The sequence below is a fragment of the Magallana gigas genome, chromosome 2, assembly GCF_963853765.1.
Source record: "Magallana gigas chromosome 2, xbMagGiga1.1, whole genome shotgun sequence".
NCBI classification, from domain to species: Eukaryota; Metazoa; Mollusca; class Bivalvia; order Ostreida; family Ostreidae; genus Magallana; species Magallana gigas.
In genome coordinates this window covers 12748491-12763892 of record NC_088854.1, presented here as the reverse complement: position 1 = coordinate 12763892, position 15402 = coordinate 12748491, and the positions used below count along the sequence as shown (strand labels likewise).

At 30.0% G+C, this 15402-nt stretch overlaps 1 protein-coding gene across 2 annotated transcripts; it reads right to left on the bottom strand.

Moving 5' to 3' along the window:
- Positions 1 to 1236: 1236 nt before the first annotated feature.
- On the bottom strand, positions 1237 to 12951 carry LOC105340798 (uncharacterized). Of its 2 annotated transcripts, none has more exons than XR_010710771.1 (9): positions 12820 to 12951; positions 12086 to 12145; positions 11444 to 11500; positions 8541 to 8585; positions 8401 to 8442; positions 8070 to 8159; positions 5736 to 5780; positions 5284 to 5368; positions 1237 to 4582 (listed from the first exon to the last, which is right to left on the bottom strand). XR_010710771.1 is itself a non-coding variant. In XM_020072417.3 (9 exons), exons 1-9 carry the CDS (start codon positions 12884 to 12886, stop codon positions 4410 to 4412), a joined length of 669 nt encoding a protein of 222 aa, XP_019927976.3. In that variant the 5' UTR covers positions 12887 to 12951; the 3' UTR covers positions 1237 to 4409. The 2 variants fall into 2 exon arrangements, 1 of the variants encoding a protein (XP_019927976.3); XM_020072417.3 differs by having other exon boundaries at positions 5284 to 5373.
- Positions 12952 to 15402: the final 2451 nt, after the last annotated feature.

The following is a 15402-nucleotide window of genomic DNA, read 5'->3' as shown; positions in this document are numbered from 1 at the left end:
TCCAGTGGTTCTGGAGAAGATATTAAGAATGTAAAAAGTTTACACAGAAATTCAAAAACTAAGTACTCATTTATTTCATTTCATAACGCATATCAAAATAACTATGATAAAACTGCATAATACTGTTATAATTTCAAATGCATTGAAACGTTATTATGCTCCGATTCAAATAATAACAACTGCATTTTGAACTCATTTTGGTAACGTGGTAGTACTCAAATACTGAAATGTATTTGTTTTAGAATGTTTGAAAATAAAGTCAAGGTCCTAACTCATGCATTTTTTCTCATTTAGTTTGCATAATTATTATGAATTACCTGTCTCTTCACATAAATCACCTTTCCGGATCTTCTGAAAATAGGTTGGACTTTCCACTATTACACATTGTAAGTTTGCATAAGAAACTAAGACAAGAGAGCACAGTTTCGGCATTAAAAGCGTTTTCTTCAACATGTAATTTGTGTTTGTGCCGGACATGGGTTTGCTGTAGAGTATTGTGTTTAAATGTTCATGTAAGCTCATCCAATGTAAACAATTACATTGCACCTAAACACCTAGTGAAATTTAGTTAAAAGTATATATGTATGTTTAAGAAAATTAATCCCAAAAAGTTGATGTTTATTGTAGATACAACTACTTAAGTACTTACCTTCCTTTTTAAACATTTAATCGATTTCTTAACATTCATTACATAATTTTATAAAAGAAAAAATAAAATAAACTGAAATTGTTTTCGTCTTTTGTAGCAAGACTCGGATTACAATCAGGAAATTGGGCAATTTATTTTGCAATGTTTGTTGTCAGAGATTTACGCATGGCTATTACAGACTGCAGTGCTTTCAACCACTCTGTCTCAATGTCAGGCAACGTTAAACATTATGTTAATCATCAAAATTAACTTTTGATATATTCCAACTAACATTAATTTCTGAAATACAACATTGAACTGTTTTTTAAATGTCGAACATTGTTTTAACAAAGTCACATATACATTTATGAAAATAATAAACACGAACAAAAATAAAGATAAATGAAATCCATTGTTAAATAATAAAACAATTTGATTTATTTTTCATTCGTTTAAAAAATCTAAATTTGGCTTTTAAATGATATTTGGAACACAATAAAAGGTTTTCATCAAGAAAATATGTTATAGATTTTTAACGACTGTGAAAATATTCTTCAGACGAAGACAATAAGTCCATTTTAAGTTGATTTTTTATCTGCACAAATAGATTAGTTATTCATTATATACGAGCTATTGTATGGGTTTTTTGTTTTTGTTTAAATTACTAATTGTCAAAAATATCAAAGAAAACTTGACACAGAATTTTATTCAACGGCTTCTACGGACGTCCATTTGTACATGTACAGACAATTAAATTTCTCAAATTTTCTTAAGAAATTAGATCTATTTCATCTTTTTAACTGAGTATACATGTAAACACAAGAAATAACTCATGCTCTCTATATAGTTGAAGTTTCGATCGTATAAATCTAATAATATTCACGCAAAGTCAACATCGAACGTATATAAATAAACATAAATGAGCAATGAGATAATATATTATGATAATAGCGTTTTGACTAAAACTGATATTAAATCAGCTACACAATTAATGTGTTTCAAAATCTAAGCAATTTTATAAAATTGGTTTAACTTTGTTCAAAGGCATACAGGACGTTATTGATTACATGATTGTTGTATATTGTCAGTTTTGTATCACGTGACATCAATATTTTAAAGAAATGTAGAGGACAGAACTCCTAGTGGTGAATATAGTATATATATTTTAATATGCTCACAAATATTTTTTCCTAAGAACTTAGTTTTTTACACAAACAATTTTCAATTTGATGAAAAATGAATTTATGTATTCATTTATTCATTCATTATAAAATGTATTTCAGATACAAATGAACATAGGTTGTTATTGAGATCAAGAATCAGATGTCTAAGTGTATCCCAGTGCAAATTGGTTGTCGTATATGATCGCATCATCTTGGAACTCATTCAAAAAAAAAAAGCCGGCATACCTGTACATCTGTAAAATGAAAAAGATATATTTTAAGTAACACTCATCTTTAGTATTGTTTAATTTCATACGTTTATTTTAGTTTTAATTTACCTGATGTAAAATGATACTATGATATTATGAGGAGCAATTTTTTTATTATAATAGTTATTTTTCACATCTTGCACTTTGAGATCTTCCCAGTTCAAATTGTTTTTGGGATCATACAAGTTCTGTAATTCTCGTGCATCTAAAACTGAAACACAATTGACGTATATGTGATTAGATTTTCATCGTTGTTTCCAGTAAGCTGTGACAAATTCTTTTTTTTTTTTAGTTTGCGATTATTCTAAAAAAATCAGATACTGAAAAAGTATTTAAAAGTAATGAATAAAAAATGTCATGCCCATGGCATCTCCTCTCAGGGTTCATAGTCTTACAATGTGACTAAACAATATAGCGGGAATGAATTTTAGGTATATATAACGTATATGGAGTAAAATTTTTGACATAGATTTGAGTAAAAATATACATCACACTTCTTATAACTAGACGTTTCACCAACTCTGGGCAACTCTTCACCATCTCGAAACAAGACATATTTTATCAAAGCAATCAAAAATATTAAATTTATATAGCATTCATTCTTCTATCTTCATAAACCAGAGCTCTTTTACATGTATACAGTCATAAAGTGTTCAATTGTTAATATATATTTTCTGCAAAACGTACAAGATAAAGAATTCAAAATATTTTACTTAAAGAGATATTCAGTTGTAGGAACTATCTATGAAGTATTTGGAATCGAAGGCACCGAAGTTATGTTTCCTGTGTAACTTTAAAAGAAGTTCAAATATGCTACTTTCTTTGGGGGGGGGGGGAGTTCTGAAAAAAATATTTCTATTAGCTTGCCATTTTGTTACAGCAGTAATATCTTGTTTACTATTATACACCAATAATTAATACGTGTCTCTGCATACTTTTTCATTAAGAAATACTCTTACAGAAGATGGGATATGCGGCCCAAAGGCTTTATCAAAAATGCTATATGTTTTATTCTCGAGTTCACTACTTTTTAAATTCCGCAATATTCAATAAACAGTGTTTTTATATTCATGTCTAAAAATTGCTCTAAACTAAAAATCTCCATCAAGGCTATACCAATCATACAATAAGAAGATGCCTCCATTAAAATAAGGGTTAGGAAAGATAGGTTTATTTTCTATTTGAATCACTGTGTTATCCCATTTTTGTTCATACCAAATGTTCAGTTGTGTTTTTTAATTATTTTCATCGACCTGGGTCAAGCATTAGAACAATTTCCTTCCAAGAAAGGATTTGTAATAGTCTTACATAGATTAAATTAAAACAAACGAGGATCCTCGTTTCACCAGATTACTAGTATTACAATGGATTATTGAGTCGAGTAATGGAGCCTTTTTAGTATTTGAATGCAGTTTTCTATTGATCCATGTGGATTTTAGTGCATTTATTAATTAAGGAATCATTCTTTCAGTATTATGACGTGATAATTTCGGTCGGGGCGTGGTCAAATCCAATAAAGCCCGATAGGCTTTTTGATAGATTTGACCATGTTTCGACCTAAATTATCACCACAATATTCAAAGAATGATTCCTTATTACTTATACTTACTTATTTCCAACTTTGGACCATCAATAAATAGGTGGATAAATTTTTTTATAATGGTATAAAAAAGTATTTAATAGACTGATAGGACGCCAGTTCTTTACAAATTGTTTCGATTCCCTGCGTTTGTTATAGTTGTTTTGATGCTTTATTTGTTTGGACTCGAGAATTGTAATTGCTAATTTGATTCACTGATTGCTCTTGTAACAAAAATTCCAATATCCTTCCAAAAAATAACTCTACCAATCCACAATTAAAACCATCAGGCCCTGGACACTTGTCATTTTTCATTTTTTAAATAAAACGAGTATCAGTTGCATGTATCTTCCTTCTAAAGCATTTGACTTTTCATTGCTTAATATTGGAACATCATATATGATTAAAATTTCTTAAATAGTCATAGATTCAAAAGATTCTCTACGCTAATACAATTTTTCATAAAAAAAAGTCTTTGTTTCATGTAAAATTTCTACTTGTGAGCAAGTACATAAGCTATCCTCTCTTTCAACCATTGGTATTATTTTGATGTATAATTTTCAGAGAATTATAGGCGCAGGAACGATACAAAACCACCGGATATCCTATATGATTTATTTTATTGTAGAGATCCTGTTACACACGTCTAGATTATATTTTAAATTGTCATATGTTCCTTCCGATAATGACATGTATTAACTTTTACAATTATATTCACTGCATATTTTATTAATTATTACACCACCGAGAACCAATAAAAACGTTTCATATCAAAATTTACACATTTTTTTACGCTGATCTAGACTCGAACAAAATTTAAATACACAGCGTTCTATATCCTTGTCATAAATGGACCGACAACATAATGCGCATAGTCCATCTCCAATCATCGTGCTAATCTGTACCGGTGTATATATATGAATTCCGTATAAAAAGAAATGTTCTGAAAATAAAATATATACATATTAATTTTACATGTACACAGCTTTTCTTATATTAGAGAGGTTTAGCAGACCAACGTGTACGTGTACTTGTACGTGTAGGTTACAAGTTAGAGCTACCCGTACCAGCTCAATTACTTTTCTTGTTTAGCAGTTGTAACGTGTACTTGTACGTTTAAATGTTTTAATGTAATTATGGATATCCTCTCCTACTAAGCTGAGAATGTTGGTTATAAACGAAAAGTAGGAATTCTGCATGTGTAAATTTTATTAAACATCATTTATTATGTATGCACAATTTTATTTATCGCAAATTAATAAGATAACGGAGCCATTGCATGTTTTGGAGGAAGAGATGCGTGAAATATAACTCCAATAACATATTAAACGCTAAAGAAAATTTATGTTGGTAGATATCAGTATTCGCATTGAATATTCAGGCTTAAGAAAAGTTAATATATTTTTTAAAATTAATAGACAACAGGGAAACAGAGGCTACAAGTTCGACCTTACGGGTACTTTGCAATTTACACGTATGTTCATTCGGGTACATACGTGTAGAAATTCGTAATTTCACAAACTGATGACGTAATGCACATATTTTCCGTTCTACACGTACACGTACGCGTACACGTTGGTTTGCTAAACCTCTCTAATATATAAGGAAAATGAGAGGGGGAAGAGAAAATAAAGGCACACCAACCTGTATTTTTAAAAACACAAAATGTGGAATTCGAATTCTTCACCTCAAAGCACATATCAGCTTTTGTAATTTGTTCAATGCACTTCTGGGCTTTGAATTATAAACAAGAAATTCATATATATCCAAAGCTTCATGTAGCATTTCAACTAGACCTACTGTATGTTTGTTTTAGTTACTTTAATTTGTAAAATACACCTTACGCACAGATCAATTTAAACGATTAAATTTATGCTTAATTAATTATTGACAGGTCATTTTAAACCAACAAAAAAAAAAAATGAAGAAATTGAACACTTTTCATTTTAAAAATAAAACATTTTTCTCGACTAAAGATGTTTTAACACTGATGTGGAATGGATTGAGACGATCTGTATAAATTTAAGATTACAAATGATGTAAGTGCATAAAAAAATACTTTCTTTTGTTTACATTAGTGAAATATTTTTACTTACGAATCATTTTCGGTGAATTTTGGAATCCCTTTTTAGATCTAATATCTGTAGAATTAAAAAAATAAATAATAAAACATGAGTTTGTATGCTGTATAACCCTTCTGATATAAAGTAAAAATGTACACCAAAAATAATTAGTAAATAGCACAATGCACGCATTTCATTATATGATAAACTGTTTGATGACTATTGTGTATAATTAGATACATTTTTATCTTTTAAAACGAATTTTCAGCTTAAAATGACTTAAGGAAGGAGTCTTTTCTGGTTTTCGACTTGTCAAACGTAAATTTGATTTATTGTTTATTAAAGCAAAATAAAAGGAAATTGAAGTAGTATATTTTTCTTTCCTTTTTACTATCATTCAACTTGGCATAGAAAAAGTAATCAGATTGAATGTTTAGAATCTAACAAGGACTATATTATTGGCGTAATATTGGCGTAGGAAAATATCACATGTTTCAAAATTCAGAATTGCTGCAGATATAATGAGTCTCTTTTAGCATTTTTTAAACAATGACATTAATGTTGGATTTTTTTTACTAATGTGAACTAATGATATGATACTTGGGTTTTGGAATATGTTTTTAAAATATGATTTGCCTATCAAATTACATTTTATAAGCTTTTTAAAGAGCACATTCTTTTCATTGATTTTTGTGAAAAAAATCACTAAAATAAGTTTTTCTCTCTTATCAAATGGTCAATATATTAGCTTTTATGTCAAATGACACTTGGGTTTTGGAATATGTTTTTAAAATATGATTTGCCTATCAAATTACATTTTATAAACTTTTTAAAGCGCACATTCTTTTCATTGATTTTTGTGAAAATAATCACTATGATAAGTTTTTCTCTCTTATTAAATGGTCAATATATTAGCTTTTATGTCAAATAATATCTTTATATAAAGTCTTCATAATACATAAAAATCAGAAATATTTTATTATTGGAAGCATAAAAAAATAATCAAAATTTCTTCAAAATTGAAGAAAATTAGGGGAAATGCGGGCTAAGCAATATCAATTTTAGTATAAATATTTATTCCAATTTTGTAGTATAAACTGATAGACATTCTCATATTCTAGCATTTCATTGAAGAATAGAATCTTCAAATCTTAAACAAATGTCTACAAAACTACAAAGAGCTACACTTATTTTTATCATCCTTTACGTTGAAGAAAAGGCAGTGACCTTGACCTGACCTTTATGCAAAAACAAAAAGGTCAAATTTGATTTAATTGATGGAATCATTTGTTATGATGATCCGTTTGACTGTGTCAAAAGGACTATATGCGGTATGGTCAAATATCTGCCCCCGATTTCAACCAATTTTTAAATAGTATGGTATAAAAATGAAATCTTCACAAATCATTGTAAAAAGGATGCCTATAACTTTAATCTTGATTTTAGTCATCATTGCTCACTCGCTTTTTATCTATGACGTCACCTAAATGACCTAATTCCCGCAAAGTTGCACACAAATGACGATATTCTCATTTTTGCTCTATATTTTGCATTCGGAAGTATAGAGCGCAGGTCTGCTCAAGTGCAATTTTAACATATGTTTTTCTTCAGATAGTTATACATATTATACTAAAAAATGGTACTTGAGCAAGCCTGCGCTCAATGTTTCCCAGTCGAAAAACCATCGGAAAACACCCATATTTTGCTACAAAACATCAATTTATCAAAATAATGCAATATTTATGACGTCATTTCTACGTTATGACGTCATTGTGGTGATAACCTTTTACACCTTTATTTCCAATATGATTTTAACTATCTTTCATCTTATTTTAAAGCTCTTTCTAAAACTTTGATTTTGGGGGGCAAAAATTGCATAAAACCGCACTTAGTCCTTTCATGAATTTTTTAATATAAGAAGTATCTTTGATAACGAGAAGACTCCTTCCTTAACCTCCAATTCAGTCAGTGACATTTACAAAAAGCAATACAAAGATATTAAATTGACATTAAAGTTTTGCATCATGATGATAGTAAAAAGGACATTCTATCGTGTAGTTGTTTAAATATTATCATTTTCATAACAGCCTGTTACGACTGACGTTACACAATCTTTCGTTGAAATTAACAGAGACTTGCAAATGAAATAACCAAAAATTATGTACAAAAGCAAAATTTTTGATTTAAATAGCTCGCAACAAATTCGGCATTGTAAATCTCCTGACACTACCATATGACCTATATATATCTATAAATTCCGTTTAAAAAGAATTGTTCTGAATATAAAAATGCACACATATCAATTTTCCGCAGCTTTTTCATAATAAATAAAATAATGAAAAATAAAGGAAATAGAGGCAAACCTACCCGAATTTTTAAAAACACAAAATGTGAGATTTGAATTCTTCACCTCAAAGCACATATCATCGTTTGCAATTTGTTCAACGCACTGCTGGGCTTTGTATCATAAAAAAGAAATAGATATTCAGATGTACATGTAGCATTTCAACCAGAACTAATGTACTCGTTTCGGTTTGTTTTAGTTAGTTTGATTTGTGAAATAACGTTGCGCACGGATCAATGTAAACAATTTAATTTATGTTTTATAAATTATTGTCAAGTCAATTTTAACACAATTTTCTTATCTTGACAAAGGAATACATACTTTCATTTAAAACACAGAATACGTTTTTCCTACCTAAAGATGTTCGAGCACTGATGTCGAATGGACTGAGACGATCTGTACAATTTTGAGGCAATAAAAATGATGCACATGCGTAATTGTAAAAGACAAAACTTCAAGTTTTCAGTTATAATTAGTGGAACATTTTTACTTACGAAACATTTTCGGTGAATTTTTAAATCTCTTTTTGAATCCATTATCTGTAGAATTAAAAAAAAAAGTAATAACAATGCCTGAGTGTTTATGCTGTATAAACCTTCTCATATGATATGAATTATAAAATGTACAAAAAGAGAACTGGAAACCCGTCATTTTAGTTACAGTTTAAAGAGGAAAAAACGTTATTTTTCTGCTTCTTTTTGACTCCCAGGATAAAATTTAAAATTTTGAAACCTTCTTGCACATCTATAGGTAGGACAGTCCATATTACATGTATATCCCAATATATGATTTGGCTATTCATTAAATCAAAAGATGAGTTCTGGGAAATAGGTTTTCTCTTATGGGTGAAAAGCGTCAATTTTCTGCTACTATTTGATTCCCTGGATGAAATTTCAATTTCTAAAATTTATTGCACATCTTTAGAACAACCCCTATTATATCCAACGAGATGGCATAGCTCCTGCATAAATTGTAAGAAGAGTTCAGGGAACCACATTCTTTTAACAAAAAACGTCATTTTTTGGTCCACCGGCCCCCGTTATTAAAAAAAATCTGAAACCTGATTACACATTAACATGACATCACAATCATATTCTAGTAGATCATTTGGCAATGGATAAAATGTTGACGTTTTCTGAAACCAGACTTTTTGTAAAAAAAAAAAAAAAAAAAGAGCGTCATTTATCAGCCACTAAATGACCCAGGACAAAATTGAAAATTCAAAAACCTTATTTCGCAACTATAGGACATCCCAAAACATATTCCAAGAGATGATAACCCTACTCTTGAAAATGTTAGGGGAGCTCGAGGAACCAGCAGGCATGTTCACGAAGCTATCTTAGGACTATGGTGTGTCTTAAGTACATCTTAGGATACGTCTTAGTCTGAAGTGTGTTTTTCAAAGCTCTCCTGAAGTTTAGGAACCGCCATAATTTTGTCCTAACTTTAGGACATCACTTACCTTGCCCGAAGACCATCCTAGAGCTGTAAAATCCCGTTTTGGGGATATTGGAAATGCTGTGAAAGTTTTTCTTAAGACCGGTAGAATAAAGCAATATTTTTTGCAGTTCTAGCATTTCCGACAAAATCAAGGGAGGGGGCATAGTCATTTATTCCATCATGTATTTTCATTTTAATAAAATTATTTTGAGATGGACCCCGAACTAACAACACCTTCTCCGTTAATACAATCATGCCTGGAAGCTGACAAATTAAGCCATTTTTCGCAAATAGTCTCTATTTGGCGAATGAAAATCATTCACTTATTTTTAAAAACTACATTTTACACTATGTGAATTACATTCATTGATTTGATTATTTAAGGAAATTATTCAAATGCCCTTGCCTAAAAAGTAAATTTATATTGGTTTATATAAGTCATGCGTGATCATTCTTAATTTCTATTACTTCATTCCGAAAAAATAATTTAAAAAAATTCTTAAATGTTTAATAAAGTGTATTTATGTATTTTCGAAATATATCACAACTTATTTCTTACTTTAAAACATGTTCGTGTATTCTATATGTTGCGGATTAAAGGGAAATTAATTGTTGTGTTTGTACGTGTGTGTTTCTACATGTAACGTTCAATTCTATGAAAAGTGCCTTTTTATGTATTACATGTGCTTGAATGACAAGATTATCAATATTAATCTACACTCAAAGAATGCACGCGTATTTTTAAATAATTATTCGCTTGTAAGTCAATTCTGTCCTGATACTTATTTTCTTTAAAAAAAAAAATAGTAGTCATTTGGATTCCTCGGGGAAGGAGTTATTATTTTTTTTTTTGGGGGGGGGGGGTTATTTTTTAAATAAAATTGTTTTTGGACACTGATATATATTTAAGCAAATGTATTTTTTTTTAATGACTACATTAAAATTACTGGTTTTAGGCCTTTTGTGTTAACAACCGACACGTACAATTTTCTCTGGCAAAATGTTGAATGATTAATCCCTACAAAAGTGTCTCAAATTCGATCTGTACAAATAAATGTGAAAAGTAAGAAGTTGCAGAAGGTTAGGATTTCGTGAACATGCCTGCAGGAATTTGTGAAAAAACAGTTACTTTAACCGAATATTTGACCCCCAGGACTAGCAGAAAATTTTTGAAATCTTTTTACCAAACAGCATGGCACCCCAAATCAAACTCCTAGAGTTCAGTTCGCTGGTTTTGAAAAGGCGGGTATAATGAGTAAATTGCGAATGCATTTTTTCATTGTTAACTATCTGATGACTTTTGTGTGTAATTAGACAGATTTTTAGCTTTTATAAAATGAATATTAAGTTAAGATAATTTAACCTCCAATTCAGTTAGTGACGTTTAAGAAAACGATAAAAATATATTAAATCGCCAATCGTTAGACAGTCTTCACAAAGCGCTATTAAAAAGACGGCTGAAACAATACAATAAAAATGGCATATAATTTTATATAATTCTTTATCATGCTTTACGTTATTATTATTTTATCTGTATTATTGCGTAAAATACAGTTCAGTAAATAAATAGCTAAATGAAAAGTCATAAATTAAAACGGAACAAAAATCAAGAAAGAATTTATCGGGTATGGCATTTTATATACACTTAATATATCGAATATGATCGATGTTATTTGTTCAGTTCAAGGCCAAAAGAAATGTCACCAAGGACCTCCGAAGTTAGCGCTGCATCTGAAAAACTGCATTTCTAAACAATTGGCGAAAAAAACTGTTAATGTTGGTTCAATTGTCATCTGCATCTGGTCAAAAGGTAAAGGCTATAAGTGTTAAAAATAAAAGTAAAAGTATTTTCTTACAATCAAATACTTTGTACATGGCAAGATTTTAATTTCTTAAAAGTAGTAGTTATACATGTATTCAATATATTTAAATACAAAATAAGTTTCTTAATACGCACCTCGGCAATCGGATCGTAAAACGCACTTGTTCCACATATTCATATACGTGTTGGATTCTAAAAAAACATAACATCTTACACTTTGACACAAAGTGTTTGCCAATAAAAACTGAATTTCACGTGGTATAATATGCATATGGCAGCTACAATATCCGTAAAACTCATTGACATTTTTTTTACAAGAAAGATAATTTAATATATGTGCAGTCTGTGAAATTTAGAATGCCGCTAAACATTAATTATCATGCATATGAGAAACCGCATTTAAACGAAAATGTTAAATATAAATTATGAAATCAGTGTTTTTGGTTAAACTGGTAGTAATAAAAACAGATTATGTGTTAATTTTACTTATTGCCAATAATTCTTTTAATTAAAATGTTTATGGAAAATATCCGATCAGAATCGATTTTGAAATTGCCAAATACATGCATGATATGTCTGATATGTCAAAATATTGACAACTGTCATAAGTGGTAAGACAGGCACGTAAATATTAAAATTTTAAATCTATAATAAAAAATTGAAAGGAACAAAAACTGCGGATATACCGGTGTATGCATACATGTATATATTTAGAGAGAGAGAGAGAGAGAGAGAGAGAGAGAGAGAGAGAGAGAGAGAGAGAGAGAGAGACCTTACCATTCAACAGAATTCTGCTTTTTCGAGTTTTACAGTTCCTTCGACGACATGTAGATGAACCTAAGTGAATTCATTTGGAAGCGAAAAAATATTTTTACTGTTAATAACGCTATTTCTATTAAACTTAAAACAAACGATTTGAGAGTATATTTGTAATTTATTTATTTCTCGCCATGAAGATAAAGCTAAACAAAATTATTGTTAACTATTTAAAAAGTATTTCAAACTTGCAGCATTGAAGCATTGAAAAATACTTGCAGAACATAATCCATTCCAGATATTTCTTTTTAGTTCATGGTTTAGATGCTTTTTAATTGATTTCGAATCGTAAACTAATCATCTCTTTAAAAGTAACGTTAATGTAAAAAAAATGACCCTACACGTGTAATTAAAGTGTATTTCATAATTGTTATCTACAATAAATCGCTTCATATGATTGTACACACATTTCAGGTGTATTCTCGTTTTATAAATCGTCCAAACACTTACTGTACATATCATTTTTACATGTGTTATGTATTTTTTCTGCAATGCTTGCTACTCTCATATTCACATGAATCACAAAAAATAACATTTGATTGTTGATTTGTATTTCATATGTAAGGTATTTTTTTTTTGTATTTTTCAACCTGACAATTTTTTAAAATTGATCTAAATATATGGAAATAAAAATAGGAAGGGGTTTCTCGAAATGATCAAAATAGTTAGACATACAATGCTAATAATTTACTTACAGGAATACACACAGCAGCAAAGAATAATAAGATCCAAAATGAAACTACAGGAAAGCTGTCCATTCATCTTAAATTAAAATGTATATCTGATGAAATGTTTCCGCCCATGTTGGTTATATGTGTTGCGAGAACTAAAAAAAATAAATTCTGAGTGGTCCACAAAACTAAATAATTATTTTTAGAATTATATCGTGATTCATGTGTCGAGATGAAGCATATTCTTCATCTAATATTCATGCAAGACAAAAAAGCATGAATTAGGAAAACAATAAACTTTTTTGCCGTATATAATCAGGTTTACCATTTTAATGACACAACCCGTGTAAAAGGATGAAAAAGGTGCAAGAAGGATAACAATTAGACACATCATGTTACTTTAAATTAACAGCGAGTAATGATAAAATTAATGTATAAAGGTCTCTTTGTTTTGGCTGTTTACCCATTTATTCAGCTTGTTGTGGATGGGATATAAAGTCGCCATCTCTAGACAGTAGGTGTGTTGGTATGATAGTACACAGAAGGATGTCCATGGGCAAGTTTGGAAAACCCTAAACAATTAAATTAGCAAATGCTGCAACATCTTTGGATCTTACTTCATAAATTCGTATTAATCACAAATTCACTGAATATCAATATCAATTTATCTTTGATAAATGTAGTAAAAATACACATGATTTATCCTGCATGTCAGAACCAAGGTGAGCGTTAGTTTTATTCTGAGATGACCTCCCTTGCATCTGACACGATAGGCTACATGTATCACAGGTGACTGTGGTAAAAAAAAGCACATTGGTGCTTGTGACATATACAATATAGGGAATCAATTCTAACCTGTCTCATTGGAAATAAACTACCAGAGGATACTATACTTGAAGTATATTCGAATTTTAAGTACCGGTAAATAACAGGTGAAACATAAAATACAAGAAGAGTCTCATTGGTAAGACTGATTAAATTCACAGCAGTGGCAGATTCAAGGGAGTGCCCAACCCCTAAAGTTGTCAAAATAAAGTTGAATCATGCTCCTTTTCGCAATGTCCAAATTTCAATAAGGTGGAAAAAGTATTAATAATTCTTCTCACTACCACAATACATTAATTTAAGGTATTACTATTCTAAACTGTAAAAACTGTGACCCCTAAAAAATACTGTGGCCCAAATGGGGTTCAAAGATTAACACAAAAGAAATTATCGTGCAATTGTTTAAAAGTCTTTTCCTCAAGAAATATATTAAGTGATATCACTATGTATGCAAATTAATATCTTGATTTCAATAAATCTTTAATTTTGATATTATTAGGCCTGTGATCATTAATTTTTTATTGGTTCACTATCTCATTATATTTTTTTAAAAGTAGGCCACCGTAACATTTTCCAATTCGTTTTATTCAAAACCTGTTTATTAAAAATAGGTCACTTTTAACAATCTCTCACTTTTAATCATTAATAATTTCCCATATTTATTATATTTGAGACACTGAAGCCTAGGATTATAAGATTAGTAAGTTAAAGCATCTTAGATCTTAAAAGTACCAAAGTATTATTTACAATCAAACTTTTATTATATATCTTAAATGTTTAAAATTGGTTACTTATATGTGCATTTTGATTGATAGCCAAAAATCGTCATGGGTTAAGGTCCTAAGGCGTGGCCAATATTGCATCATTGTTATATTAAATCTTTAAAAAAAACCTTTTTTCTCTACTCCCATATATAATTTTAAAAAACTGGATGCATTGTTGATTGTCTATTAAGTCCTCTACCTTAATTGTAAAACTCATAAACTCTGGGTCAGGGGCTTCGGGTTGGACAAATATGGCCATATCATATACCTAGTAGTGTATCAGCCCTGATACACGTGTTTTGGACTAGGTGAGACAGCAACCGGAAGCTAGGGCTGTATCGCCCTCGGGGCTGATATTTCTCTGTCTCAGCCCGTCGTCAAGGGGGTGTATTGCCCTCAAATTTGAAATTGATTATTTCCGCATATCTCTGCTTTAAATTAAGACTAGTTTGTGAAATAATGATAGAATAACGAATACATACTAGTAATACAAATTATCACCTTCCACGTCTGAATATTTTTATTTATTACCGAAAATTGAAAAATAATAATTCAAAAATAGCACCAAAGAGTGATGTGTATCTAAGTAAGGGGAGGTTACCTACACAACGGTTGTTTATTTAGAACAATAGCACGCTTTATTTAATAGATCAACCAACGCTTAAATCATGGAGGATATAGAGAAGGATGGAACGAGACTTATTCTTAGAAAACCAGAGATTAGATTGTAAAAATTAAGGGGTTAAAATAATGGACGCGCTTATGAACGTTCTCAAACAACTTTCTAGTTGCTATAAAAGTATGGATCTAAGACTTTATGAATGGAATCTGACAAGAAACTTACAAAATCCCAGTGAAAGAATTTGACTCATAACGAAGCTGCGTAGGTGGGAAGTTTCTCTCGCGATAATTTTGAATTCTAAAAGATAGTGCTTCATTTCAGACGACAGACTCCCTTCTACTGTATTTCAAATGACGATGGTTTGTCAACGAAGTCCGACAACTCTTACAGTTTTAA

Bases quoted from the DNA above. Each gene is read 5' to 3' on its own strand.
- LOC105340798 (XM_020072417.3), bottom strand. From the start codon at position 12,886: ATGAATGGACAGCTTTCCTGTAGTTTCATTTTGGATCTTATTATTCTT. The intron at 12,146-12,819 runs GTAAGTAAATTA...GAATTCACTTAG, and splicing joins TTGCTGCTGTGTGTATTCCT to GTTCATCTACATGTCGTCGA. The intron at 11,501-12,085 runs GTAAGGTCTCTC...ATGTTTTTTTAG, and splicing joins AAGCAGAATTCTGTTGAATG to AATCCAACACGTATATGAAT.